General features: G+C 49.3%; 1 protein-coding gene, 4 non-coding genes and 1 pseudogene across 6 annotated transcripts; 2 read left to right on the top strand and 4 right to left on the bottom strand.

The window, feature by feature from the left end:
* Positions 1-8507: 8507 nt before the first annotated feature.
* TRNAN-GUU (transfer RNA asparagine (anticodon GUU)) lies at positions 8508-8581 on the bottom strand. The gene has a single exon. It is a non-coding gene; the product is annotated as a tRNA-Asn (tRNA).
* Positions 8582-11447: 2866 nt separating this feature from the next.
* Positions 11448-13086, bottom strand: LOC148778121 (uncharacterized; annotated as a pseudogene).
* TRNAN-GUU (transfer RNA asparagine (anticodon GUU)) lies at positions 11685-11758 on the bottom strand. The gene has a single exon. It is a non-coding gene; the product is annotated as a tRNA-Asn (tRNA).
* A 2098-nt stretch (positions 13087-15184) lies between the features above and the next one.
* Positions 15185-15256, top strand: TRNAQ-CUG (transfer RNA glutamine (anticodon CUG)). Its single transcript has one exon. It is a non-coding gene; the product is annotated as a tRNA-Gln (tRNA).
* Positions 15257-23914: 8658 nt separating this feature from the next.
* On the top strand, positions 23915-26235 carry LOC148778118 (uncharacterized). Of its 2 annotated transcripts, none has more exons than XR_016037285.1 (2): positions 23915-24918; positions 25267-25350. XR_016037285.1 is itself a non-coding variant. In XM_088835658.1 (2 exons), exons 1-2 carry the CDS (start codon positions 24516-24518, stop codon positions 25725-25727), a joined length of 702 nt encoding a protein of 233 aa, XP_088691784.1. In that variant the 5' UTR covers positions 23915-24515; the 3' UTR covers positions 25728-26235. The 2 variants fall into 2 exon arrangements, 1 of the variants encoding a protein (XP_088691784.1); XM_088835658.1 differs by lacking the exon at positions 25267-25350 and adding an exon at positions 25429-26235.
* LOC148778119 (U1 spliceosomal RNA) lies at positions 25273-25436 on the bottom strand. The gene has a single exon (XR_016037347.1). It is a non-coding gene; the product is annotated as a U1 spliceosomal RNA (small nuclear RNA).
* Positions 26236-27182: the final 947 nt, after the last annotated feature.

The raw sequence follows: 27182 nt of genomic DNA, 5'->3' as shown, positions 1-27182 counted from the left end.
TGCCTGGAAAATCCCATGGATGGAGGGGCCTGGTAGGCTGCGGTCCATGGGGCCGCGAAGAGTCGGACACGACTGGGCGACTTCACTTTCCCTTTTCACTTTCGTGCGTTGGAGAAGGAAATGGCGACCCACTCCAGTGTTCTTGCCCGGAGAACCCCAGGGACGGGGGAGCCTGGTGGACTGCCGTCTATGGGGTCGCACAGAGTCGGACCCCACTGAAGTGACTTAGCAGCAGCAGCAGGCCTCTGTGCTACGATCCTTCTCGGCAAAAAGATGCACATGCATGTCAGGAAGAGCCCAAGGACAGATCCCGTGTGGAAAAAGAAATGAGATACTCATCCAAAGGTAAACAAAGACCCGGAAGAAATGTCCTATATGAGTGATTTGAGTCACCTCTCTGATGCACTCCTTCTCTTTAACGAGGACACACACACCCTTTCTCTCTGAGTGTATCTCCGCCCTGCTTCTGTCTTAAATAAACTGTGTGTGTATCTGTGAGCTCTCCAACTTGTGCTGTGGCTCTAATAATAAACTTTGTACCTGTCTTTACAGCTTTTGTCGCTTTAAGAAATTCCGTTTTCAGTGAAGGCACTAGTCAGGCCAACTTTGCTTCTAGCCCTAGCTCTTGACGGACCGGTGGCTAGGACTCCGGTTTTCACACAGGAAACCAATTCTTGGACAGGCAACAAAGATCTTGCTTCAGGCCACCAGTCACTGCTGTGTCCTTGAGATCCAAACGTCTTCTCCAGCAACAAAATACAAAGAAACAATAGGGGACAAAAAAATAACTGCATGTATGCCCGTTGGTGGAAATTGTGGACGACAAGATACAAAAAGACCGAAATCCCAGCTGTCATCTCTGAAGAGCTGGTGCCAAAAACAGGGTGCCCGGAGCAAAAGCAGGGTACTGCGCATTCCCCCTGCACACACACAACACCAGGAAACACACAGGCAAACCGCCTGAGCCAGTCCTATAGCCTGACCCCTCCACCCGTCCCTAGCCTCACCCCGTGGAAGGAACCAGCACACCACCCCTCCCCCCAGGGCAAACAGGGGAACGTGTTACTTGTTTTGCTGCAGCAGGGATCCCAATAAAGCCTTACCTGAGTTTCTAGTCTGTCCTCTTTATCAGTTTCTATCGATTGAAACCCAAATAAGACGGTAGGTATTGCGAGGGGGCATCAGAGGGCAGACAAACTGAAATCATAATCACAGGAAACTAGTCGATCTGATCACATGGACCACAGCCGAATGTGGTCCACTGGAGAAGGGAATGGCAAACCACTTCAGTATACTTTCCTTGAGAACCCCATGAACAGTATCAAAGGGCAAAATGATAGGATACTGAATGATGAATTCCTCAGGTCGGTAGGTGCCCTTATACTGCAAAGAGATCCAACCAGTCCATTCTAAAGGAGATCAATCCTGGGTGTTCATTGGAAGGACTGATGCTAAAGCTGAAACTCCAATACTTTGGCCACCTCATGCGACGAGCTGACTCACTGGAAAAGACTCTGATGCTGGGAAAGGTTGGGGGCGGGAGGAGAAGGGGATGACAGAGCATGAGATGGCTGGATGGCATCATTGACTCTGTGGACATGAGTTTGAGTGAACTCCGGGAATTGGCGATGGACAGGGAGGCCTGGCGTGCTGTGATTCGTGGGGTCACGGAGAGTCGGACATGACTGAGCGACTGAACTGAACTGAAACGAAGGTGGTGGTTTAGTCACTAAGTTGTGTCGGACTCTTGTGACCTCATGGACTGTAGCCTGCCAGGCTCCTCCGTCCATGGGATTCTCCAGGCAAGACTCCTCGAGTGGCTTGCCATTTCCTTCTCCGGGGGATCTTCCCCACCCATGAATCAAACCCCGGTCTCCTAAGAACCCTTGATAAATACATAAGCTGAAAGCCATCAAACAGCTAGTCTGGACTGGTCCATCTGGTGAAGATGATTAATCAGGTAAATATTTTTGGCTATGTGTGGCTGCTCCAAAACTTCTTGAAAGTTTAGTAGTGAAATACATGTGGCACATTTCCGTGTGTCGTACCTGCCAGAGTCCTCCCTTTGACACCTCTGAGATAGCTAAACCTAATTGAACTACTTTCCTCATCAGGATTTCTCAGTTTCATATACCACCCTTTTCCTTGCCTCATAATTATTTTTTTTCTTCCATAATTATGTACTTTATTTATGTTATTCTTGACTGCTGGGTCTCGCTGCTGCGCCTAGGCGTTTCTCTACTTGTGGCAAGCAGGGGCTACTCTGTAGTTGCAATGCTCCAGCTTTTCTTTGCGGTAACTTCTCTTGCTGCAGAGCATAGGCTCTAGGCTAGCGGGCTCAGTAAGGTGTGGCACGCAACACATGGAACATTCCCTTGCAAGAGATGAAACCTGTGTCCCTGCATTGGTCGGCAGATTCTTAAATATAATTATTATAATTAATTATTCTTAAAATAACACTTCATTTTCTCTTTGACACAGTATTCACAGTTGAAGGTCAACTTAAGATAATGATTGTGAGCAACATATAAATAAGTAATCTGAGAGTGAAGGAAAGCCAAAAGTCTGAGGACAGCAAAAATAGCCCAATAAATATTTCGAGTTTACTTTGCCTCCTAGCCCAGGCCAAAAGAAAAGAATAAGTATCAACATCACATTAGCCATACCCAAGTGGTTTTAAACGCTTAACAAAAGGAGGAATAACACGTGTCAAGTTCAAAGAGTATACACTTCCAAAACGATTAACGATGTACACCAACCTGAATAACCAGTGAAGCTTTACCAAAGATCTAAGGTATGATAAATCACCAGACCACGAAAGGCTTCCTCGTGACTTCCGTGACAGAGCTCAGAGCGATCACATACACACACACCCCTCCGAAGAACTGGGTTTGCTTTTTTGGGAAGGAGGGGTATGGGCCTGACTTCTTTCACTCAGCGGAACGTCTACGAGTTTTAACCATAGTTTTCGGGTAGTTCTTTGTCTCCGTGTGTGTTCCTTGTAAGGATATATCTCAGTGTACTCATCTACTGAGGAACATCTGAGCTGTTTCCAGTTGAGGATATTCTGAAATGGTACCATACGAACATTCTTTTATGACTTTTCAAGGACATACACATTTCCCTAGGGTAGCCCATTCCAATAAAATAATGACCTTTAAAATAAAAGTTTTAGGATTTTCTCCCCAACAATGTGGGTCGATTCAGAAATAGCGGGGGAATCGCAAAGCAGGACAAGTAAACCATGGCCAAAGCATAGGCAGATTGCACCCAAAGAGAAGAAGGAACATTCTTTGAGAGAGAGAAGCCGAGAGGACTTGTTTTGAACCATAGGACACCCGAGAAAAGGGAAAGATCAGGGTGGTGGCAGTTGCTCATTGGCCGAGTTGCTGATACAAGGTACGTCTTTTTCTGTCCGGGCCTATCGCTGATAGTTCTTTCCTATTGATGATTCTTCTGTTTAGGTCTAGGATTGACGATTCTTCCTGTATTTGAACTTGAGTGGTAATCCATGAGAGCTCCCCCTTCTGGTCTCCTGACTCAATTTTAGTGAGGTTTCCCTTTATTAGCATTACACCAGTCACCTGGAATTTAGTTTTCCATTATAATCTGTTTAAAACGTTTGTGAGATTTACTGCATTAAAAAAGAATCTCATCATCACCACATGTGACACTAGAAACACTCCAAGTGTTCAGTCGTTACCCGTGGCTTGTGCCTGTCACACTGGACAGCAGAGGTCAAATACATAGCAGAGATGAAAGTACGATTTCTGGGCCACAGCACACGACAGTGTATGCAGGACCCTTAGCTGATGCTGCCAAATCGCTCTCCAACTTTGTTGACCTTACTAACACTCCTTTTAGAAACGAAAAAGAATTTCCAGTGCTCACCGTCCTGTGAAATTTTGGTATTGTTTGCCTTTTCACTTTTCTTTCTTAAGTTTATGGAGGTGTAATCTACATAGTAAAATTTGCCAACATTAGACTATTTTACACTCTTTACTGTGATATCGTATCTCTGCAAAACTGGATTTTGGTAGTTGCTAAGATAGAAAGCAAGTGCCATGCAAAAAATAAATGGATGCTGAATAAGAAATAAAGCGACGCTTCGAAAAAGCTTGAGAAGCTGTGCAGCACACAACATGAAGGTTATGATTCCAAAATGTCAGAGCACTGAAAACAACAAGCCACTGTACCGAACTTTCCTCAAGGGAACACGTGGTAATACGCCCAGCATCAGCCATAAACGAACAGGAGATAGAAATATTTGTAAACAACAACAGCCTTCCCCAACCAAAGCGGTATTCCTGCCGTCAGCCAATCTACCAGGAAATTAGGGCAAACGGGAAGGACAGAGAGAGGACAAACTTGCAGGCAACAAAAGATGATTCATTCATTAAATCAATTTAATATAGTCAAAGGATTAAAGTTAACTATAGATCATGAATCTGTCATTTAAGCAGACACATGTTGGAACACGAGAATGTTGGAATCATGTATTGGTATATATGGAATCATATATTACAGGACACCTACAAATATATGCCACATATTGTAGGGGGAATGATTGAGTCCGCTGGTGTCTAGAATTGTAACTATTCATTCCCCTGTAAAGATATTAGCATATTCAATATACTTCAAGACATAAATTTAAACGTTTAGACGCTTAAATACTCATTGGCTCTGTTGGCTTATCTGAGCAGCACAACCAGCATAGGAAACTTAGGAAGTCCAATGTAATTCAGATTTTCAACCTAAATAAGCCCAAGATGTAAATACTAAAATATTATACCACCATTATTTTCTACACCCTTGTAAGATAATCTGAAAATACATGAAGAGTTGGTGTTAGACCAAAATGAGGAAAACAATGTAATTTTTCTGAGTCGCTTCCACGAAAAAAGGAAACATGAATAAACATTTTGAAGGCCCTTATGTAAATTATTTAAGTTGTTTAAAAGTATTAAGAATCATCTGTTATCAGTTTCATTCCTTCATGGTTGCTGTTCCAAGTAATCAAGACCATTTACTCAATCTACAGCGAAATCTTTTTTTTTCTTTGTCACAAATTTAGCAACAAAAGTTTCCTTATAGAAATACTACATGGAAGCATACACAGTAGAGTATTTTCCCCAGAAATTCTTCATTTTTTAATTTTACATTTATGGAACTGATTATCACTTTCCTTAAGAGAAGTGACACCTTTAAATTTTGAGAGGCCTAACTTGTCTGTTCTCCCCAGAGTGAGAGAAAGTGTATTGACTTGTTTCTGAGAAAATATGTTTAAACGGGGGGAAAAGATACATCGAAGCAGTGGGCCTTGCTTGACTTCCCTGGGGGTGCAATGGGTAGGAATCTGCCTGCCAATGGAGGGGAAATAGGTCCGATCCCTGGTCTGGGAAGATTCCACATGCCGCACAGCAAACGAGTCCTGGGGCCGCCGCTGCCAAGCCTGCCACTACTGAAGCCCATGCGCCTGGGACTCTGTGCTCTGAAAGAGGAGAAGCCATGGCAGCGAGAAGCCTGCACACTCCAACTCGAGAGAACCCACACAAAGCAACTAACTAATACGGGGCAGCCAAAAATAAATAAAATAAATACATTTTTTAAAAAATTAGCGAGCCTTATTTAAGGTGAAAGCAGAGTCAATGATGTTTATTAACAACACTTCCTTGCCAGTGTGGGAAACAAAATGAAATATAATTAAGCAACATTGGAGGAATCTCACTGAGGAAAATAGGAATTCTGTAATACACTGATGAGGCCCCAGTGTATAAAACTGTGCTTGAAGTCATTCCTCCTGCTGCTGCTGCTGCTGCTAAGTCGCTTCAGTCGTGTCCGACTCTATGCAACCCCATAGACGGCAGCCCACCAGGCTCCCCCGTCCCAGGGATTCTCCCAGCAAGAACACCGGAGTGGGTCACCATTTCCTTCTCCAGTGCAAGCAAGTGAGAAGGGAAAGTGAAGTCACTCAGTCGTGTCCAACTCCTAGCGACCCCGCGGACTGCAGCCCACCAGGCTCCTCGGTCCATGGGATTTTCCAGGGAAGAGTACTGGAGTGGGGTGCCATTGCTTTCTCCGTGAAGTCATTCCTAGTCATTCCTTTCTCTTGAGGGCTGAACTTGCTGACAGTTCTGGGAGTATTCAATCTTGATTTGCAGGGTTGTCAGAAGTGCTCATGTTGCTGACTTCACTGCTTTTTTGCAAAGATATAAATGTCTTTTCCTCTGCATTCTGTAGTCTGGTTTCAACAATCCTTACCTCACTTGTTGAATGTTTTCAGCTATTTAGAAACTTTCATATACCAGTGAAAGAAACTGTCTGTTCCATGCCAAAAATTCAGTATCCTTCCTGGGTTAATCTCTTTTACTAATCTTGAGTTTCTCATGAGGGAACTATTGCATCGTAAGATCATCCTTACTGTGGATAGGACACTTGTGCAGTGCTCGACTGGTGTAGACTGGGCCCACGTGGATTTTACCAAACGGTGGAAAGAGGAGAAGTGGACAACTTCTCACTGCGGCTGTGTCGCATCCCAGGAAATCCCAGAATCATCAAGACAAGCAGCAATGAAAAAAGCCTCACGGTCCAGAGTAACTGTCATCTTCTACCTCACAGGGAACGGGCCCCTGTCAACCACCACTCAATGTGGATTATCCCCAGAAGGTCACTTCCGAAAGTGAGACCAGATTCCCACACTGAGAGGAGAAATTACGGGTAGGCGCGCTGAATCGCTTCAGTCCTGTCCGACTCCGTGCAACGCTATGGACGGTATCCTGCCAGGCTCCTCTGTCGGATGGGATTCTCCAGGCAAGAATACTGGAGTGGGTTGCCGTGCCCTACTCCAGGGGATCTTCCTGAGCCAGGGATCAGAACACCATGTAACTTACGTCTTCCGCAATGGCAGGCAGGTTCTTTACCACTAGCGCCACCTTATCAGTGATGAACAAATCAGAGAGAGAACACGTTTGTCCCCAAACCACACAGTACAAAAACGTCAAAACGCACAGTCTCTGCACATAAGATTTAATAGAAGAACAGAGCAAACAGGAGCCAATAGCTCTAAGGGGCCAGGTCTGAAGCAGGAGCCTGTGAGGGGCAGGATTCCGCGGGCTCTCACGACATGTCTTGGATGGGCTAATTTTTATCAGTTCAGTTCAGTCGCACAGTCGTGCCCGACTCTTCCAAAAAATAACCAAACCAAAAGACTGCCAAGGAATAAAGTAAACGGGGTATTTCATGGTAACACCCCACTTTAGAGGAGGAGGGACAGGCATCAGAATTTTTTTTCCCCCTCAAGTTAAAAGTGTAACCAAAGTTTGTAAATAAAAGAAGAAAGGGGAGAAGGAAAAAGCCTCTGGGATCAGTGAGATATTTCTCTTTGGATAAGTTGCTCGGCAGAAAGAGGTCATCGCGGCCGTCTTCTCTGGAGCCGGTTGACCAGGTCACCAGACAAAACAATGGACAGTTACTGGAGGACTTTAAAAGTGTTCAGTGACTAACTCTCCACCATGAGCAATAGCGTATCTCTGTGTAATGCCACGGCGTCCCTCTATTGTCTCTCCCCTTAGTTGGGTCAGGAGGCCACTGCTCCCTTTGTGAGTTAAGAGAATCATAGAGAGATGTATAGAAAGATCGTTGTGTTGCCAAAGTAATTGAAGAAAGGGACACTGAACGACTGGAAACTAATTTGAAATACGATTCAGTGTCCCACTTCTGTGGAAGGCACATTTGCAGGATTTACCAACTTAAGAAGCATATAAACACTAGAGGTAGGAATTGCACTTCCAGGTTTCTACACTGTGGAAATAAAGAAGAGAAGTCGCTCAGTCGTGTCCGACTCTTTGCGAGTCCATGGACTGTAGCCCACCGGGCTCCTCGGTCCATGGGATTTTCTAGGCATGAATACTGGAGTGGGTTGCCAGGGGGTCTTCCCGACCCAGGGATCGAACCCAGCTCTTCCGCATTGTAGGCAGGCGCTTTACCGTCCCAGCTACCAGGGAAGTTGCACAGGTGGTCAGAAGCCTGAGTACACTAATGATGGTTGCAGCATATCAGTCATCACAAAAGCAGGAAACCAAACAATACATGAACCGTGTAGGACATGCCTTTCTGAAAAATAATGCAGAGGCTAATGATGATGGTGGGTTCACTGATAACGTTATTGACAGAACAATTGCTAAGTGCTGGCCTCCTTCTACAGGCGAAAAACCTGGGGCACATAAGGAAGCACTTACTTGTCTAAGTCTATGTACTTGGCAGAATAAAGACTTGACCCCACCGGAAACGGGATTCCTTGATCTCGCTCAGGAGGTCCTGAGTTAGGCAAGTATGAGTGAATAGGAACACACTTGCACTTGCAGAGAGTATAGGGCTGGAAAGGTGAGTGGCAGTCCGGAGGTGACTAGGACGAGTGGAATGTCCAGGTAATAATCGGCGTGGAACCGCTTGAATGGTCGTCAGCATTCAAGGAAAAGCTCGAGTGGGTTCATAAAACCGCCACCGCCCGTCCCTGGGTGGGCTCGAACCACCAACCTTCCGGTTAACAGCCGACCGCGCTAACCGATTGCGCCACAGAGACAGCAACGCACCGGGCCCCTCGACTCTGTGCTGGAGACAAGAATTCCCAGGACGCGTCTCCCGCTCCGCAGAGAAACGGTGCCAGTTGCGAAGCCTCGGAAAAGCGGGAAGATGAGAACGGGGAATCACACTGGACCTGAGACTGGGTCAAGGCCAGGAGAAGACGACACAAAACACCATTAGCCTAGGACAGCCACCCCAGCAGACAGGTCCGAAAAGCTCTTGAGAATACTCCCCCTCCCTTTGGTGCATTTCCCGCCTGGTCCACTCATCCTCCCACGGCAGGAAAGAAGGCTTCCCCTCTGAGTTCTGGGCACAGAGAGCCGGGCACGAGCCAAGGGGGCAGCTGCACTTCCCCATGGGTCTTCCCGAGGTAGGCGGTTCTAGCGCTCAGGCTGACCCAAGACCCCACTGTCCACCAAGACGACCCGGAGGAGTCCGGATAGCAGACGGTCCTGGGGGTGGGGAGTCGGGGATTCCTACAAGCGCAGAGCGTGCCTGGCCTGCACTTCCTGGAGAACCGAACCGAACTCCCCCTGAAGCTTCTCTGCATCCTAAAGAGAATGGATTTCAGGTTTCCATGGAGAGAGTGAGAAAGCAAGCGTGGGAAAATGTGAACTGTGCAGTTGAGTACAGAATACACGATGTTCAGTTCAGTTCAGTTCAGTCGCTCAGTCGTGTCCGACTCTCCGCGACCCCATGAATCACAGCACGCCAGGCCTCCCTGTCCATCACCAACTCCCGGAGTACACTCAAACTCATGTCCACAGAGTCGGTGATGCCATCCAGCCATCTCATTCTCGGTCTTCCCCTTCTCCTCCCGCCCCCAACCTTTCCCAGCATCAGAGTCTTTTCCAGTGAGTCAACTCGTCTCATGAGGTGGCCAAAGTATTGGAGTTTCAGCTTTAGCATCAGTCCCTCCAATGAACATCCAGGATTGATCTCCTTTAGAATGGACTGGTTGGATCTCCTTGCAGTATAAGGGACTCTCAAGAGTCTTCTCCAACACCACAGTTCAAAAGCATCGATTCTTCGGCGATCAGCTTTCTTCACAGTCCAACTCTCTATTCTTGTAACTTGGATGTACCTTTTGGGGGGTTTGGGGTTTGGTTTTTGAATGACTCTTTGGAACTCGAGTCCCTGATTCTCTTTGGATGAAAACTCTATAAGGAAGACTCTGGGTTTCTAACAAGCAGGGAGAAAAGAGTGGAGAGGAGAGCTGGGCAGCCCAGGCTGTTCACTGCATCCGGGGAGTCTCCTCCGGGCTGCCCGATGTCAAAGACCCTGAGGCCGGGACTCAGTGGCATTCGGGACTCCGTGCAGACGCTCTCGTGCATTGGACCTTGAAACAGAAGACAATTCTGATCTGGGCAGGCAGACTCCGAGGAATGGAGAAGAAAAGAGTCTTCTTTCCCTGACCGGGAATCGAACCCCGGCCGCGGCGGTGAAAGCGCCGAATCCTAGCCACTAGACCACCAGGGAACCGTAGGGAACCACCGCGGTGGCTGTCCAGGTGAAAATTGACAGTGGAAAGATGAAACCAGAGATGCAGAGAACAGGAAAGGAAATGTCCCAGCGCCCCCATGGCTGTCTGCAGCTGTGCAAGGCTCCCAGCCCTTGACCCGCTGCTCATCGCCCTTCAAATCCCCGCTGCTTCAAAACCCGCTGCTCGTTCGGAGACCAGGTCACAAACTATCGGGTTGGGTCCCTCCTGGTCCAGCTCCAGCGCTGTGTGCTGCCGAGGCCAGGTCACGCTCTCTTTGTGAACCTCGGTTTTCCCTCCAGTCAGGCGCCGACTTGGCTTTCAGCGGGCGGTGAGCAGATCCGTCTGCCTCCAGATCTCTGACCTGGCCTCGGGGCCTCTCCTGACGGCCGCACGGGTACCGGTTCCTTTCCCTCCGCGACCGGCTCAGTTCGTGGAGCCTTGAATTCTTCACATCCGTGTCTTTGGCTGGAGCCCACGGTGAGACCTGGTTGCGGTCTCTTTTCTTCTACCAGGGAGATGAAACTGCTCCTCAGGTGTTCCGAGGTGGGGGAAAGCAAGTGAGCGTCTCGGGAATGAACTCCATGGTTTTCAGAGACAATCTGTGAGCACGTGGAAGAGACCCAGGCGCCCGACAGGGAACCAACGGAGTTTCCGGACGTAAAGGTGACTCGAAGTCAGTCTTGACCTTCCCCCCCCCAAGCCCCCCCCCACCCCGGGATGAACCGGGCCTGGACTCACAGGGACTCGGAGCAGAGAAAGAGAGGAGGGCTGCTTTCTAGTGCTGAGTAGACTTGCAGGTGGTCACCAACTCCTCCTACACCTGCGTCCTCTGCTTCACCCCCGAGTCTTTGGAACCTTTTGGTTTTGCCAATCAGAATGCCAACCACGGCGGGGGGAGGGGGGAGGGGTTGGAGTGCAGGAAAGAAAATAAGCGCTCTGTTTCCGCCCGGTTTCGAACCCGGGACCTTTCGCGTGTGAGGCGAACGTGATAACCGCTACAGTAGGGAAACGGGACAGCCGGACCTGCCTAACACTGCGTCCATGAAAAGCCGAGGTCCCGCCATCAGTATCTACGCAACCAATTTCAAATACTCAAACAGGAACCTTGAAGCCTCAAGCTCTCTCGGGCACGGAGACGGCGGCTCCCGCGGGCCCTGTTTTAGGGTCCTTCCTCTCCTCTGGTGAGGACCCTCGGGCCCCCACAGGCTTCCTTCGGGGTCCCGCACCCAACGCAGAGTCGTCAGACCCTCAGCTCCGCACCCGATCGCAGGGATCGCCTCCCGCCGACTCCCCAGCCCCCGCAAGAAGCCGCGGCGGGCGGGGGCGCGGTGCGCCGGAGGCCCAGGAGACCCCGCAGCCCAGCGGTGTGGACGCCGCCCCTCCCGGGCCGCGGACCCGCGCCTCGGGGGCCCTTTTCTCGGCGCCGGCGGTCCGCGCTCTGGGCTCTCCGGAATGACCGCCGCTTCCCGTCCACCCGGGACCCGCCCTCCACGCTGCTCCTTTGCCCCTGACTCCTGTGCCCTTTCTCCGCAAGCCGGCTCGCCGCAGCACTTCTCCGGTGTCCTCTTGGCAAAAGGGAGTCTCTCTTTCTTTGGTGTTCTCTAAAATCTCACCCCACCGTCCCTGAGTGGGCTCGAACCACCAACCTTTCGGTTAACAGCCGAACGCGCTAACCGATTGCGCCACAGAGACAGCACTACCGGCCTTTTCTGGACTCTGTATGGAGTAGACACTTACTCATTCCCGGGGTAAGCCCCTGTCCCCGGGGAATACGGTGCCACGTCCTTGCCCCCTACCCGCCGCAGATGCCAGCGCCCTCAGAGATACCGGGATCCAGGGCTCGGACCCTCCGGGCCTGAACCGAATGAGATCCAAGGACAGCTGAACACCCAGTGGGCTCCCATGATGGCTCTTCCCGTATCCTCGCCTACACTCAATGAATGAGACTTTGCCCACCCTGGCCAAGGCCTCCGGGGCCGAGGTTGTGCTTAGGTTTCCTGTGTCCCCCACCCCGGCGATTTCCACCAGGACAGAGGTCGCGGGGATGGGCGCCCTGTGTCCGCACGCCCAGGACAGGGTCTGGCACTCACCGGGACGCTCTAGGACTTGGATGAGTACATTGTCGTCTTTAGCCCTTCCTCCCATTAAGACCCCCGAGAATGGAAGGAAGTACGCCAAAGTTTTCGAAGAGCGAAAAGTTCTTTTTAAAGGCCTTTATGCCGGTGGTTAGATTTCGCAGCATCCCGTGAGGCGGGCCACGGCAAGGTCTCGGGTGCTCCGGCTGTGCCCAGCTGGGTAGGCTGCGTTTTGTGGGGTCCCCGTGGGAGCGGGGAAGGGCGGGAAGTGAAAGCCAAGCGGGCAAGGTGGGTTTGGGAGGAAGGCATTGAGACCTGCCAGGATCCTGGGCAGGGATCCCGAGAGAGGAGCGTTGTCCCAGTCCGGTAACAGAGTGGGGAAGGAGGGAAAGAGCCGGCGCCGGCAGGAAAGCAGGCGGCGAGGCAAGGCGGGGAGGGGAAAGGTGAGAGGGAAAGGCCAGGGAGGGGCGAATCAAGCAATCTGTGCTTCCAGCGGTCCCTGCGCCTTCTCGCGCCTTCTCTCTTCTTGCTCTTCTTCCCATCCCTCCAGCTGAGAAATGTTGACACAGCCACATCTGAGAAGAAAGACCCAACGAATCCGTGCTCGGGAGCACAAGCTCCGGGTTGTGAAAATGATTCTGCCCTGTGTGGCCTTGGACAAATACGGAGAGCTCTGGGTGTCTCCCTACTTTCTTGTGCAAAATGGGAGCAATAAGAGCATTCTTCCCCATTCTGCTGTTGTCAGATGTGCCTCGGTTTAGAAACTGCTGGATCAATAATGCTATAGGCAGCAAACTCATAAATACTATTATCATAATCCTCTGAATCTTTTGACAACCACTATCCTTATTTACGTCGCCTGAAAGTAGCTTTCTGCCTCTGGAAATGTCTGTAAACCAATTGCTCTTGCGGTTTGCTCCGCTGAGGCCAGACCACCCCCTTCATCGCCAGTTCTCTGCTTGCTAGACGGGGACCCATGGGCAGGTTGGAGGAAATGGGAGGCGCACAGAGCGGTGGGGGAAATGAGCCTTTGCGCAGCCTTTGGAGAGGCCTCTGGGACCGCTGGGGTCCTCCCGCTGCCTTCTTTGGTTTCAAGGGAGCTCCAGGAGGGCAGGGAACTGGTGGCGGTCGCTCTTGTGTCCCCTCGCCGAGAACAGCTTGAGGGCCTCCTTACTCGGTCTCCCAGAGAGCCTCAGAGTGTCCTGCCCAGAGAGCAAGGTATTCCTGCTTCCTGGGGTGGTGGGAAATATTCCCGCATCTTCCTCCTAACTGTGGAAACCGGAGGTGGTGGAGGAGCGCTAGCGACAGAAGAAGGAGGTCCGGAAAGACAGGGTGGACTGGGAGGGGAAGGGGCTGCAAAGGGGGGATGAGGAGAAAGAGAGCGAGGAAGAAGCGGAGATGAGAGCGAGGTGGAGCCGTGCAGAGGGAGGCGGAGAGAGTGGGAGGACCGGCGAGAGGGAAGCGGCAGTGGAGGAGCGGGAGGAGGAGGAGTTGCGGCCCCAGGGTAGTGCTGTTCGCGGGCCCCCAGCACAGGCGACTCCCACCGCATACATCCCCAGCAGCTCCTCAGCTCTCAGATCCAACACCCAGGCTTTCGTCCCTCAAAGACTGCCTCTCCAGCCATCGCAGTTCTAGCCTCATCTGATTTTTTCTCCCTGCCCCTTGTGAGAGCCTGGTTCTCTAAGTTTCCCGGCCGTTCTGTGATCTGTCAACATACTTCCCGGGCGTTTCTTCTCTTCCTATATCAGCCAGAGACCATTACCGGTCCTTGCACTCCTAAACTTTGACCGACCTTCAAGGGCTCCTGGAGGAGCACTTTCTGTTATTTGTGGCCCCTAAGCTTCTTGATTTTCACCTTTTCAGCCCGGAGCTGTGAACTTCCTCCTCCTAAGAGGAGCCTCCCCTTTGTCTCCTTCCTGCTGTGTCAACCTCTGTCCAGTCTCTGGGAACAAAATACGTGTCTCCAGGCTACACCGGCCACCTTTCCAACTCCTTTCTTTGGGCTGCAGCTCTCTTCTTCAGATGCTGGGGTTATTTATTTATCTATTTATTTTTTTGCTTTCTGTTCTGTGTACTGGATGAGGGAAGAAATGGCTTTGGGATAGAATGAAGAAGTAAAGATGATTACTTTGAGACATCATGTGGATTTATACTTATTATACATGTAAATATTTAGTGTGGTGGTATTTTGTGTACATAAATACTGTATGACAACTTGGATACATACTTTCTAAATATGTGTACATTCTTCTTTTTTAAACCGTGCAATTTCTGGCTATGTTAAGAAATTGGAATGAAACTGACGCGACCAAGCTCTGACAAGAGTCTGTGACTGCCCAGGTGTCAGAGCCCTGCATGGTGGGCTCCACGACATGTGGCTGATTTTGAGCCACCCCGGGTGCTTTCGGCCTGGTTTGTCTGAGGGTTTTGTGTAAATGTTCATCTTTCCTTATACTGTAAACCTGACGTTTCTGGGGAGAAAAACTTACCCCCCGAATCAGAACTGTATGGAGAAGAAAAGGAGAGTTCTCCTGCCTCCATTTCCACTCCACACACTTTATATGTTACACATAAGAGGTGTGACACATAAAGGTGGTGGCTTTGGAGTGTAATCGGTGCTACAAGAAAGCCAAGGGACCCAGGAGATCCCACCTCCTGCCCTGATGATCATCTGCCCTCTCTGGGCTCTGGGGAAAGGGTGAAGAGTGCTTATTTGCAGAAATTTTACCTCTCAACATGGGACAGTCTGGCAAACCGAGGCAGACTATGCGGTCGATGATGGTGACTTCAGGGGCCCTTCCCTGCCCGGAAACCCAGAGTGGAAAGTTCACTTCATTTTCTGAGGTGCCAGTGAACTGAGAGATGTCAGTCAAAGGAGAGGAGCAGAGAGAAACCAAAGAGGGATGCACACCAAAGCGGGTCATCCGTATTCAGATCTTGTCGGGTCCTCAGAAGAACTGCCCTGAGATTACGGGTGGGACGTGTGGAGCCTAAAGAAGCAGGTGCCCTTCTCTGGCGATGGAAAGAAGCTGGCTTTCAAAGGGGTTCCATGGTGTAATGGTGAGCACTCTGGACTCTGAATCCAGCGATCCGAGTTCAAATCTCGGTGGGACCTTTCTGTTTAATGACAAGGAGGACACGTTTTACTCCCCGCATAGGACCTGCTTTCCGGCTCCTGCGACCCCCAGCGGAGTGGCTCACGCGGACCCTGCGGGCAGGTGTGGGACCCACCGGGAGCGGGGGCGTCCTCGCTGGGCCCGGGAGGCTCTGCCCATCCCTGGCCGTCGGAGGGCCGGCACCTCCCGTGCCCTTCACCCCCGGCCAGGGGCGCAGCGGCCCACTGTGCCGCCCCCTCGTCGGGTCCCCTGGGGCTCGGGGGTAAAAGGCAGAGGCTGCGCCCACCGAGTCCTGCCCCGCGAGGGGGCTTCGCACCGCACGCCTTGTAACTGCACGGTTGTCCCGGTGCGTAAATGGTGGCGGGGAGGGGCTGCGATGTCGCTGATCAGCCAGGATGGCAGCTTTCGTGTGGAAGCTTCCAGACCTGACTGGGATGAACTGTGTTTTATTCAGCTTCCCTCTTATTCCGAATATTAATTGATCTTGTCCCAGTTTATTATGATTTGATTCAGAGTTTCGCGCTCCTAAGTCTCCGCTGGGCACGCGAAGCCGCTGTTCGGCCAAGACTGGAACCTTCACTCCCGGAAATCGCGTCCTTTGGTCCCAAGCTCAGCCCGAAAGAGGAGCGCTGCGCGCGGATCCCGGCGTCGGAGGAGACCCCGGGGCCCTGATCCCCGGCCGCCCGGCCAGGCTGCTCCGGGGCCGAAGGGGAGACGCGCCGCTCGGAGTCCGCAGCCCCGGCCGGGCCCCCTTCGTCCTGCCGAGACTCTGCTCCACCGAGAAGACACCCACGACGTGAGCGTGGGGTGGACACCCCACTTGTGTCCTCTGCTGCTCGGGAGAAACATATGGATGAGGGCCGTGATGGCCTCGAAAAGCTAGTTAAAGTGCTCCCTTCGCGGTGCTAAGGAGCATCTCTCTGACGCTTATATTTTGGAACTTTCAGCGGTTACAAAGGACTCGATGACGCAGCTGTCTGTGGAGGACGGGAAAAGAAAGGTGTGAGGCCGGCGAAAAGAACCGAGGAAGGGCAAGGGCAGGAGAGAACAGGATGAGCCAGGAGGGAGCAAGGGACTGGGAGGGAGAGAGAGGAGCCGGCGGGTACCGCGGCGGGGACGGTCGCTGAGTTGGGGCGACCAACCAGACCAACTGCACTCTGGAGCAGTTCCCACCCTTTACTGACGTGTCCTGGAACCCGGTTCACCCTACATCGCAAAGCTGCTGGCCTGGCATTTGTCCTGGCCAAGTTTCCTTCGCGGGTTCCGAGCCAAGGCGGGAGGTGGGCTGCGCCAGTTTGCAGGCGAGTGGAAGTCCTGGCGGCTGCCTTGGGGATGACTGGCGGGCAGGGAAATGCAAACACTCCACTTTGCCCCTTTGCAGGCCTGTCTGCAGAGCCTGGGGTGGGAAACTGGAAAATCGGAGCGTCAATATTGATTTAGAGATAAGGAGATAATTAGCCAAACAGTTGGTTACCTGACCTGAAAGTGTTTATTCTTGGAAAAAAAGAAATGTGGGATGGGATTAGGGTCCACTTTCTCCCATAACAAGTTTGGGGGCATATGTAACTGACTATATATATATATATATATATACACATATGCACATATAAAACTGACTATACAATATATATGTACATATGTTACTGCATATAATGTATACTTATATATTACATGAGTAAAACTCATGGCTTGTGTGTCCAACATAAATTTTTATGTAATTATATGTAAGAAGCTTTTAAAATTCTGGGTCTAGTGTCACGTGTAGGAATGTTTTCCACCGTAAAAGGGTAAAAAAAAAAAAAATGGTGGGGGGGGCATTCTCGAAGCAAGCAATTGGGCCATTATTCCCCCTTTGATGGGCTGATCACATGAGCTAGTAAACAAACTGGCAGATCCTCTCAGCCCAGGAGGTCACTGCTTTCGTCTCTCGGGGAAGGTTCATAGTCACTGAAAAGTGTCAGTAACAAATAAAATCACACCCAATCTTTATGCAGCATTGCTCCCAAAATGCAAGAGCTTCCACCCAATGAAGACATGCAAAGTGCCATGGGCCTAGGCATGGTCTACAAGCTTTAAATGGGTGTACTCACTTAATCCTTTCAGAAGGCTTGTATCATGTCGTCATCCTCATCTCACATATGAGAAACCTGAGACACAGAAAGGTTAAGGAACTCGTCAGGCCAGTCAGTGAGTGGGATCCGCAAGCAGGAATTTGAACTGAAGCCCTCCCGGCTCCACAGTCAAAGAGGAACACAAACCGTCAAAATGCTTGACAAGAAATTTAAGTCCGTATATTTCTTTTGAAAAAACACCCAAGGGGAGTCACATAACAGGCATTCAGTTCAGTTGCTCAGTCGTGTCCAACTCTTTGCGACCCCATGGGCTGCAGCACGCCAGGCTTCCCCGTCCATCACCAACTCCCGGAGCCTGCTCAGACTCAAGTCCATGCAGCCGGTGACGCCATCCAACCATCTCGTCCTCTGCCATCCCCTTCTCCTCCTGCCTTCAATCTTTCCCAGCGTCAGGGGCTTTTCCAGCGAGTCAGTTCTTCGCATCGGGAGGCCAAATTATTGGAGCTTCAGCTTCAGCATCAGTCCTTCCAATGAAGATTCAGGGCTGATTTCCTTTACGATGGACTGGTTGGATCTCCTTGCAGTCCAAGGGACCCTCAAGAGTCTCCTCCAACACCACAGTTCAAAAGCATCATTTCTTTGGCGCTCTGCTTTCTTTATGGTCCCACTCTCACATCCATACACACCTACTGGAAAAACCATAGCTTTAACTAGACAGATCTTTGTTGGCCGCTGCTGAGTTTTCCAAATTTGCCAGCAGAATGAGGGTAGCACTTTCACAGCATCATCTTTTAGGATTTGAAACAGTTCAGCTGGAATTCCATCACCTCCACTAGCTTTGTTTGTAGTGATGCTTCCTAAGGCCCACTTGACTTCACACTCCAGGATGTCCGCTTCTAGGTCAGTGATCACACCATCGTGGTTATCTGGGTCACGAAGATCTCTTTTGTATAGTTCTTCTGTGTATTCTTGCCACCTCTTCTTAATATCTTCTGCTTCTGTTTGGTCCATACCGTTTCTGTCCTTTATTGTGTCCATCTGTGCATGAAATGTTCCCTTGGTAGCTCTAATTTTCTTGAAGAGATCTCTAGTCTTCCCCAGTCTATTGTTTTCCGCTATGTCTTTGCATTGTTCACTGAGGAAGGCTTTCTTATCTCTCCTTGCTATTCTTTGGAACTCTGCATTCAGATGGGTATATCTTTCCTTTTCTCCTTGGCCTTTCGCTTCCTTTCTTTTCTCAGCTATTTGTAAGGCCTCCTCAGACAACCATTTTGCCTTTTTGCATTTCTTTTTCTTGGCGATGGTTTTGATCACTGCCTCCTGTACAGTGTTACGAACCTCCGCCCACAGTTCTTCAGGCACTCTGTCTAAATATATGTATGTAAGAAAATAAGCTGCCACCCGTAGTCCCAACCCCCGGAATTAACAACTGTTATTCTAAGTTTTGGCAAAACATATATACGCTTTTAGTTCAGTTCAGTCGCTCAGTCGTGTCCGACTCTTTGCGACCCCATGAACCGCAGCACGCCAGGCTTCCCTGTCGATCACCCACTCCCGGAGTCCACCCAAACCCATGTCCATTGTGTCGGTGATGCCATCCAACCATCTCATCCTCTGTCGTCCCCTTCTCCTCCTGCCCTCAACCTTTCCCAGCATCAGGGTCTTTTCAAATGAGTCAGCTCTCCACAGCAGGTGGCCAAAGTACTGGACTTTCAGCTTCAACATCAGTCCTTCCAATGAACACCCAGGACTGAGCTCCTTTAGGATGGACTGGTTGGATCTCCTTGCAGTCCAAGGGACTCTCAAGAGTCTTCTCCAACACCACATTTCAAAAGCATCAATTCTTCGGCACTCAGCTTTCTTTATAGTCCAACTCTCACATCCATACATGACTACTGGAAAAACCATAGTCTTGACTAGATGGACCTTTGTTGACAAAGTAACGTCTCTGCTTTTTAATATGCTGTCTAGATTGGTCATAACTTTCCTTCCAAGGAGCAAGCGTCTTTAAATTTCATGGCTGCAAACACCATCCACAGTGATTTCGGAGCCCAGAAAAATAAAGTCAGCCACTGTTTCCGCTGTTTCCCCAGATAAGAAAGCCTTCCTCAGCAACCAATGCAAAGAAATAGAGGAAAACAACAGAATAGGAAAAGCAAGAGATCTTCTCAAGAAAATTAAAGATATCAAGGGAACATTTCATGCAAAGATGGGCTCGATAAAGGACAGAAATGGTATGGACCTAACAGAAGCAGAAGATATTAAGAAGAGGTGGCAAGAATACACAGAAGAACTGTACAAAAAAGATCTTCACGACGAAGATGATCACGATGGCGTGATCACTCACCTGGAACCAGACATCTTGGAATGTGAAGTCAAGTGGGCCCTAGAGAGCATCACTACGAACAAAGCTAGTGGAGGTGATGGAATTCCAATTGAGCTATTTCAAATCCTGAAAGATGATGCCGTGAAAGTGCTGCACTCAATATGCCAGCAAATTTGGAAAACTCAGCAATGGCCACAGGACTGGAAAAGGTCAGTCTTCGTTCCAATCCCAAAGAAAGGCAATGCCAAAGAATGCTCAAACTACCGCACAATTGCACTCATCTCACACGCTAGTAAAGTCATGCTCAAAATTCTCCAAGCTAGGCTTCAGCAATATGTGAATCGTGAACTTCCAGATGTTCAAACAGGTTTTAGAAAAGGCAGAGGCACCAGAGATCAAATTGCCAACATCCACTGGAACATGGAGAAAGCAAGAGAGTTCCAGAAAAACATCTATTTCTGCTTCATTGACTATGCCAAAGCCTTTGACTGTGTGGATCACAATAAACTGTGGAACATTCTGAAAGAGATGGGAATCCCAGACCACCTGACCTGCCTCTTGAGAAACCTGTATGCAGGTCAGGAAGCAACAGTTAGAACTGGACATGGAACAACAGACTGGTTCCAAATAGGAAAAGGAGTACGTCAAGGTTGTATATTGTCACCCTGCTTATTTAACTTCTATGCAGAGTACATCATGAGGAACGCTGGGCTGGAAGAAGCACAAGCTGGAATCAAGATTGCCGGGAGAAATATCAATAACCTCAGATGTGCAGATGACACCACCCTTATGGCAGAAAGTGAAGAGGAACTCAAAGGCCTTTTGATGAAAGTGAAAGAGGAGAGTGAAAAGGTTGGCTTGAAGCTCAACATTCAGAAAACAAAGATCATGGCATCTGGTCCCATCACTTCATGGGAAATAGATGGGGAAACAGTGGAAACAGTGTCAGACTTTATTTTTGGGGGCTCCAAAATCACTGCGGATGCTGATTGCAGCCATGAAATTAAAAGACGCTTGCTCCTTGGAAGGAAAGTTATGACCAGCCTAGATAGCATATTAAAAAGCAGAGACATTACTTTGCCAACAGAGGTCCGTCTAGTCAAGGCTATGGTTTTCCCCGTGGTCATGTATGGATGTGAGAGTTGGACTGTGAAGAAAGCTGATCGCCGAAGAATGGATGCTTTTGAACTGTGGTGCTGGAGCAGACTCTTGAGAGTCCCCTGGACTGCAAGGAGATCCAACCAGTCCATTCTAAAAGAGATCAATCCTGGGTGTTCATTGGAAGGACTGATGCTAAAGCTGAAACTGCAATACTTTGGCCACCTCATGCGACGTGTTGACTCACTGGAAAAGAATCTGATGCTGGGAGGGATTGAGGGTAGGAGGAGACGGGGACGGCAGAGAATGAGATGGCTGGATGGCATCACCGACTCGATGGACATGGGTTTGAGTGAACTCCGGGAGTTGGTGATGGACAGGGAGGCCTGGCGTGCTGTGGTTCATGGGGTCGCAAAGAGTCGGACACGACTAAGCGACTGAACTGAACTGAACTGATGGGACCGGATGCCATGATCTTAGTTTTCGGAATGTTGAGCTTTAAGCCAACTTTTTGACTCTCTTCTTTCACTTTCATCAAGAGGCTCTTTAGTTCTTCTTCCCTTTCTGCCATAAGGGTGGTGTCACCTGCATATCTGAGTTTATTGCTATTTTCCTGGCAATCTTGATTCCATCTTGTGCTTCCTCCAGCCCAGCGTTTCTCATGATGTACTCTGCCTAGAAGTTAAATAAGCAGGGTGACAATATACAGCCTTGACGTACGCCTTTTCCTATTTGGAACCAGTCTGTTGGTCCATGTCCAGTTCTAACTGTTGCTTCCTCACCTGTATACAGGTTTCTCAAGAGGCAGGTCAGGTGGTCTGGTATTCCCATCTCTTTCAGAATTTTCCACAGTTTATTGTGATCCACACAGTCAAAGGCTTTGGCATAGTCAATAAAGCGGAAATAGATGGGTTTTTCTGGAACTCTCTTGCTTTTCCAATGATCCAGCGGAAGTTTATAAAATCCAAATGATGAAGAAAATACAAATATGTAAAATTTTGAGACATGTTAAATTCAAAAATAACTTCTGTTAAGGTAGTGACATATTGACGGAGTCATTTCGGTATATCAACAGAGAGGAGAAAAATATATCGTAGCTCGGTTGGTAAAGAATCTGCTTGCACTGCAGGACACCTGGGTTTGATTCCTGGGTCAGGAAGATCCCCTGGAGAAGGAAATGGCAACCCTCTCCAGTATTCTTGCCTGGAGAATCCCATGGACAGAGGAGCCTGGCAGGCTACAGTCCATGGGGGTCACAAGAGTCGGACACGACTTAGTGACTAAACCGCCACCATACTTTTCTAAAATAGACCTCTTATAGATTCTATTTTTATTTTTAAGCATTTAGCTTAATGGTGCATAAATTTAATGGAAGAAAAATGAAGAAATTGTTGAACTTTCAATCAAATTGTTTACACGAGAGATGCCTTTCTGAAAGGATTCCCTAAGGCTAATAATAATAATTTAACTAAGACATTAAATTTTGGAATGATTCTTCTCATTCCTTTTAAAAACCAAATTTCTTAAGGTATAATTTGAAAATAATACAACGCATCCATTTCAAGTTTGATGACTTTTGACAGACGAACCTACCCATGGAACCACTATCCTGTTCGAGGAAAAAGAGTATCTCCAGTGCTCCAGACTGTCCTCTGTGCCCCTTTGCAGTCAATCCCGCTACCGCTCCCTGACCCAGGTAATCAGTGATCTAGGTCCCGTCTCTGTGGATCGATTTTTCAGTTCTCGAAATTCACATAAATGGAACCACAGAGTATGTACTTTTCTCCTCACTCAGCTTGACGCCTTTGAGAGTAATCCATCCCATGCATGTTGCCATGTATCAGGTATTTGTACCACTTTAGCGAGGAGTGGAGAAGGCAATGGCAACCCACTCCAGTGCTCTTGCCTGGAAAATCCCATGGACGGAGGAGCCTGGTAGGCTGCAGTCCATGGGGTCGCAAAGAGTCGGACACGACTGAGCGGCTTCACTTTCACTTTCATGCATTGGAGAAGGAAGTGGCAACCCACTCCAGTGTTCTTGCCTGGAGAATCCCAGGGACGGGGGAGCCTGGTGGGCTGCCGTCTATGGGGTTGCACAGAGTCGGACACGACTGAAGTGACTTAGCAGCAGCGGCAGCGAGGAGTAGTATTCCTTTGAATGAATATGGCATAATCATATACATCTAGTCACCTCATGATGGACGTTTGAAATGTTTTCAGTTTGGGAACTATTATGAACAAAGCCGCTATAAGCAAGTACCTTTTGTGGGCTTATGCTTTATAAACTCCATTTAGTTTTGTTTTTTTTTTTTAATTCTTTAATACGAATTTACTTTGTGAATGGGTATTACACTCACAAAGACAATTTATTGAAGAGTTACAAGCTCATCTTTGATTGTTTCCTATCAGGACATACGTAATATAAGCCACAGGTGTATTTTTGATTATCCCATTTAATCTACACAACTTTAAGAAGTACTTTATGACTACTGCTTTCATATGACACTTGCAAAATTGGCCTAGCAAATGGGAGTCGGCCCAAGGTCAAACCGGAAGGCCAGTGGTGGCAACAAGACTGAAAAAGAGGCCCCACCCCGCACCCCCCAGAAGCTGCCGTTCCTAACCGCAGTTCAGTTCAGTTCAGTCGCTCAGTCGTGTCCGACTCTCCGCGACCCCACGAATCACAGCACGCCAGGCCTCCCTGTCCATCACCAACTCCCGGAGTACACTCAAACTCATGTCCACAGAGTCGGTGATGCCATCCAGCCATCTCATTCTCCGTCGTCCCCTTCTCCTCCCGCCCCCAACCTTTCCCAGCATCAGAGTCTTTTCCAGTGAGTCAACTCGCCGCATGAGGTGGCCAAAGTATTGTAGTTTCAGCTTTAGCATCAGTCCCTCCAATGAACACCCAGGATTGATCTCCTTTAGAGTGGACTGGTTGGATCTCCTTGCAGTATAAGGGACTCTCAAGAGTCTTCTCCAACACCAGACCCACCCCCAGTGTCTTCCTAATAACCTCGGTGTATCTGACAGGCCTGGAAACCAATATCCAAGCCGGTCCTGGTCACGGTATTACTTACTGATCGGCTTTTTTGGGGCAGAAACTCCTCCATCAGGGGTCCAGAGCCTAACAGCGTGGACAACCTTGAGGGCGAGGAAATCTGTTAAAAACTCCCAAACCCGGTTTTCTCACCAGTAAGCCACTAAAAACTAACCTTGGTCTTGGTGCAGATATTTCATATTTGAGCAAGGAAATCTCCCTCTGTTGGGGAGACAGAGTAGGATGGCCTACTTTCACTTTCAATGATCTAGATCCTCGATCCGCATCGGGTGTGCTTTTTGGTTAGTTTTCTTTGGACCTACCGTTAAGCATCACCCTAGTCCCACGCCCACTCCCAGCACCTCCTCCGATCTCAGAGGCTTCTTGGGGCTGGGAGGACCTACGAGTGCCGTTCCCGAGGCAGCCACGAGGAGGAGGACAGTCCTTCCCGCCACGGTCCTGCCTTTTCTGTTTGGCCCACTGGTGTCTATTTTCCAGCAGGACTCTGTGAATCAGAAGCGAGCACAACACATCCTGAGAAAGGGGTTGGCAAATAGCCCACGAAACTGCCGACCACTCGGCCCGGGGTTTTCTTCTAAACTTGTAGTTCAATGTTTTCAGATAGTAAGGAAAGGAAAACTACCTTTGACCGAAAGGAAAACAAACAAACAAACAAAAAAAACAGGTTAGGTACGATTTCTACTGCCATTTAAGGAGAAGGGATGTTAAGGAGGTTTCCTAGTTTGCCAGACTACCGAAGCATGTCAGGGGCACCTTGGAGGCTGAAGCAGAGGTACTGTTTTCTGACTGGGGAGGTAACAAGAGAAGGCCTAGAGAGAAAAAGCGGGGGTGAAGAGAGAACTGGATCCGGAAATACGAAGAGGCCGCTCGGGGTGGGAAAGGGTGAGCGGGATGGTATCTCAGCAGTGTCTCCAGCAGGAAATGAAGCCTCTGAAAGCAGGACACTGGTGGGGAAATGGCTAGTTGCAGCCTCTCACAAGACAGGCAGACGAGAAGCTCGTCACGTGACGCCTCCTGACTTCTCATCCGACTTCCTTGCCCTCGCACACAAACTTCTTACCAAGAGCTGGAGAGAGCGAGCCTGCCACGAACTCGGCAGTGAAGGTACGTCAGAAATCCGCACCCACGCTACTCCTGGCGAGCTCCCGTTGCTACAAGCCGCAAACAGGCGCGCGCTTCTCAGCGCGTGAAAGGGCGACCGTCAGTACTCTTGCTCAAGCGCCGACTGCACTCGGGAGCAGAGCTCTCAAATTCAGTCCCCCAGTCGTGCCCGAAACTTAAGATGACTGTCACGGACGAGCACCAACAAGTCCAATCACTAACTCCGGTTAGCTTGATAGAACTCGAGCTCAACGTTTTCTCGCAACACTTGACATTCTCCTCTTAGGAGTCGAGCTGGTCACGGCCAGCGAATCTCTATCCCTAGGCCCTTTTATCTACTGTTTCACACAGAAAGACCAGGGGAAAGCGCGAACGCAGTTCCCCACTACCACAAATTATGCAGTCGAGTTTCCCACATTTGGGGAAATCGCAGGGGTCAGCACATCCGGAGTGCAATGGATAAGCCTCGCCCTGGGAAAACCACCTTCGTGATCATGGTATCTCCCCTGCCAGGTAAGTATGACTTGCTCGCCTGCCGCCCCGCCTCAACCTCATACGTCCCGCACTGTACACACACGCTCACTTTACTCCCCGCACCCCCGAGCCTTCTGGGACCTTCCACACGGCGGATCCACGCACGTTCAAGCAAAAAGTCCTGCATTCTCTCCCACGCCACGGGAGACCGTATCGTGTTTCAGCACCAGACGACGGACCAGCAGCCCCCGCGCCCGTATATCTCCATACGACACGCCCCGCCCGTGACGTCACCGGGAGTCCGCGCGCGCTTCCCTCCAGCCCACGCCCCGCCCTAGTCCCCGCCTCCCTCCTGCCACGCCGTCCGGCCCGGCCAAGCGGCCGGCGGGCGCCCTCTGGGGAAAGTGACGTCCGCCTCCCGCTCCCGTTCTCCCGCCCACCCTCTGCGGCTGCCTGCCTAGCGTTTGTCCTGCCCGGCACCGGTCTGGCGGTCGGCTGAAGCCTGTGCCCCTACCTTTTTTCAACTAACGGCGTTCAGTGGGGAGAACGGAACATCTAGCAGTCCGGGGGAAACCGCTTCCTTTCAAATCCCGTTGTCTTTGTGATGTAGTGTTGTGTGTATGTCTAGTAAAACGCATTAAGCGTGGCGACTGGCCGTGAACGTCTTCAGAATTCAATTTCACTCATTGAGAATTTCACTTATGTTCCGTTCAAACATTTTTCATTAGTATTCCTAAATACCTGTGTTTATTTAGTCATTGATGTCTCAGTATCTTATTTTTTTGAAACTACCTAGTTAATTTACTTCCATCAGTTAAGTCAGCACAACTCTAGGACTTTCCCAAATATCTGGAAAGATCATTTGAAGTAGACATCTCTAAAATATAATTTTTTAAAAGCGCTTAGCCAAAGCTCTTATCTCATTTACATTTACTTAAAGCTTTCATCCTATCGAGTTATTTTCCTTGCAAAAGATATAATAAGGTCTTATTTATTAAACCTAGGAACAATAAAATTCAAAACTGGGAAAGGAGTATGTCAAGGCTGTAAAATATTGTCGCCCTGCTTATTTAACTTATATGCAGAGCACATCATGCAAAGCGCCAGGCTGGATGCCTCACAAGATGGAGTCAAGATTGCCCAGAGAAACATCAACTACCTCAGATATGCAGATGATACCACTCTGATGGCAGAAAGCAAAGAGGAACTAAAGAGCCTCTTGATGAGGACGAAAGAGGATGGTGACAAACCTGGCTTAAAACTCAACATTCAAAAACCGAAGATCGTGGCATCTGGTCCCATCACTTCATGGCAAATAGGTGGGGAAAAAGTGGAAACCCTGGCAGATTTTATTTTCTTGGGCTCCCAAATCACTGCGGACTGTGACTGAGAGCCAGAAGAATCGACGGTTTCGATTTGTGGGTGCTGGGTAAGATTCTTGAGAGTCCTTTGGACAGCAAGGAAATCCAACCAGTCAATCCTAAAGGAAATCAACCCTGAGATTAACAAAACTATGCAGATGACAGCACCCTTATGGCAGAAGGCGAAGAAGAACTGAAGAGCCGCTTGATGAACGTGAGAGAGGAGAGTGAAAAAGTTGGCTTAATCACTGCAGATGGTGACTGCAGCCATGAAATTAAAAGACGCTTGCTCCTTGGAAGAAAAGCTATGAGCAACCTAGACAGCTTGTTAAAAAGTGGAGACATTACTTTGCCAACAATGGTCCATCTAGTCAAGGCTATGGTTTTTTCAGTAGTCGTGTATGGATGTGAGAGTTGGACCATCAAGAAAGC

Source organism: Moschus berezovskii, chromosome 4 (genome assembly GCF_049115385.1).
Source record: "Moschus berezovskii isolate FMDL1 chromosome 4, NW_MosBer_1.0, whole genome shotgun sequence".
Classification (NCBI taxonomy): domain Eukaryota; kingdom Metazoa; phylum Chordata; class Mammalia; order Artiodactyla; family Moschidae; genus Moschus; species Moschus berezovskii.
This window is presented reverse-complemented; position numbering and strand designations above follow the sequence as displayed.

Excerpts from the sequence above, each read along its gene's own strand:
- LOC148778118 (XM_088835658.1), top strand. The coding sequence starts at position 24,516 with ATGTTAAGGAGGTTTCCTAGTTTGCCAGACTACCGAAGCATGTCAGGG. Across the intron at positions 24,919-25,428 it reads CCACGAACTCGGCAGTGAAG|GTAAGTATGACTTGCTCGCC; the intron begins GTACGTCAGAAA and ends CTCCCCTGCCAG.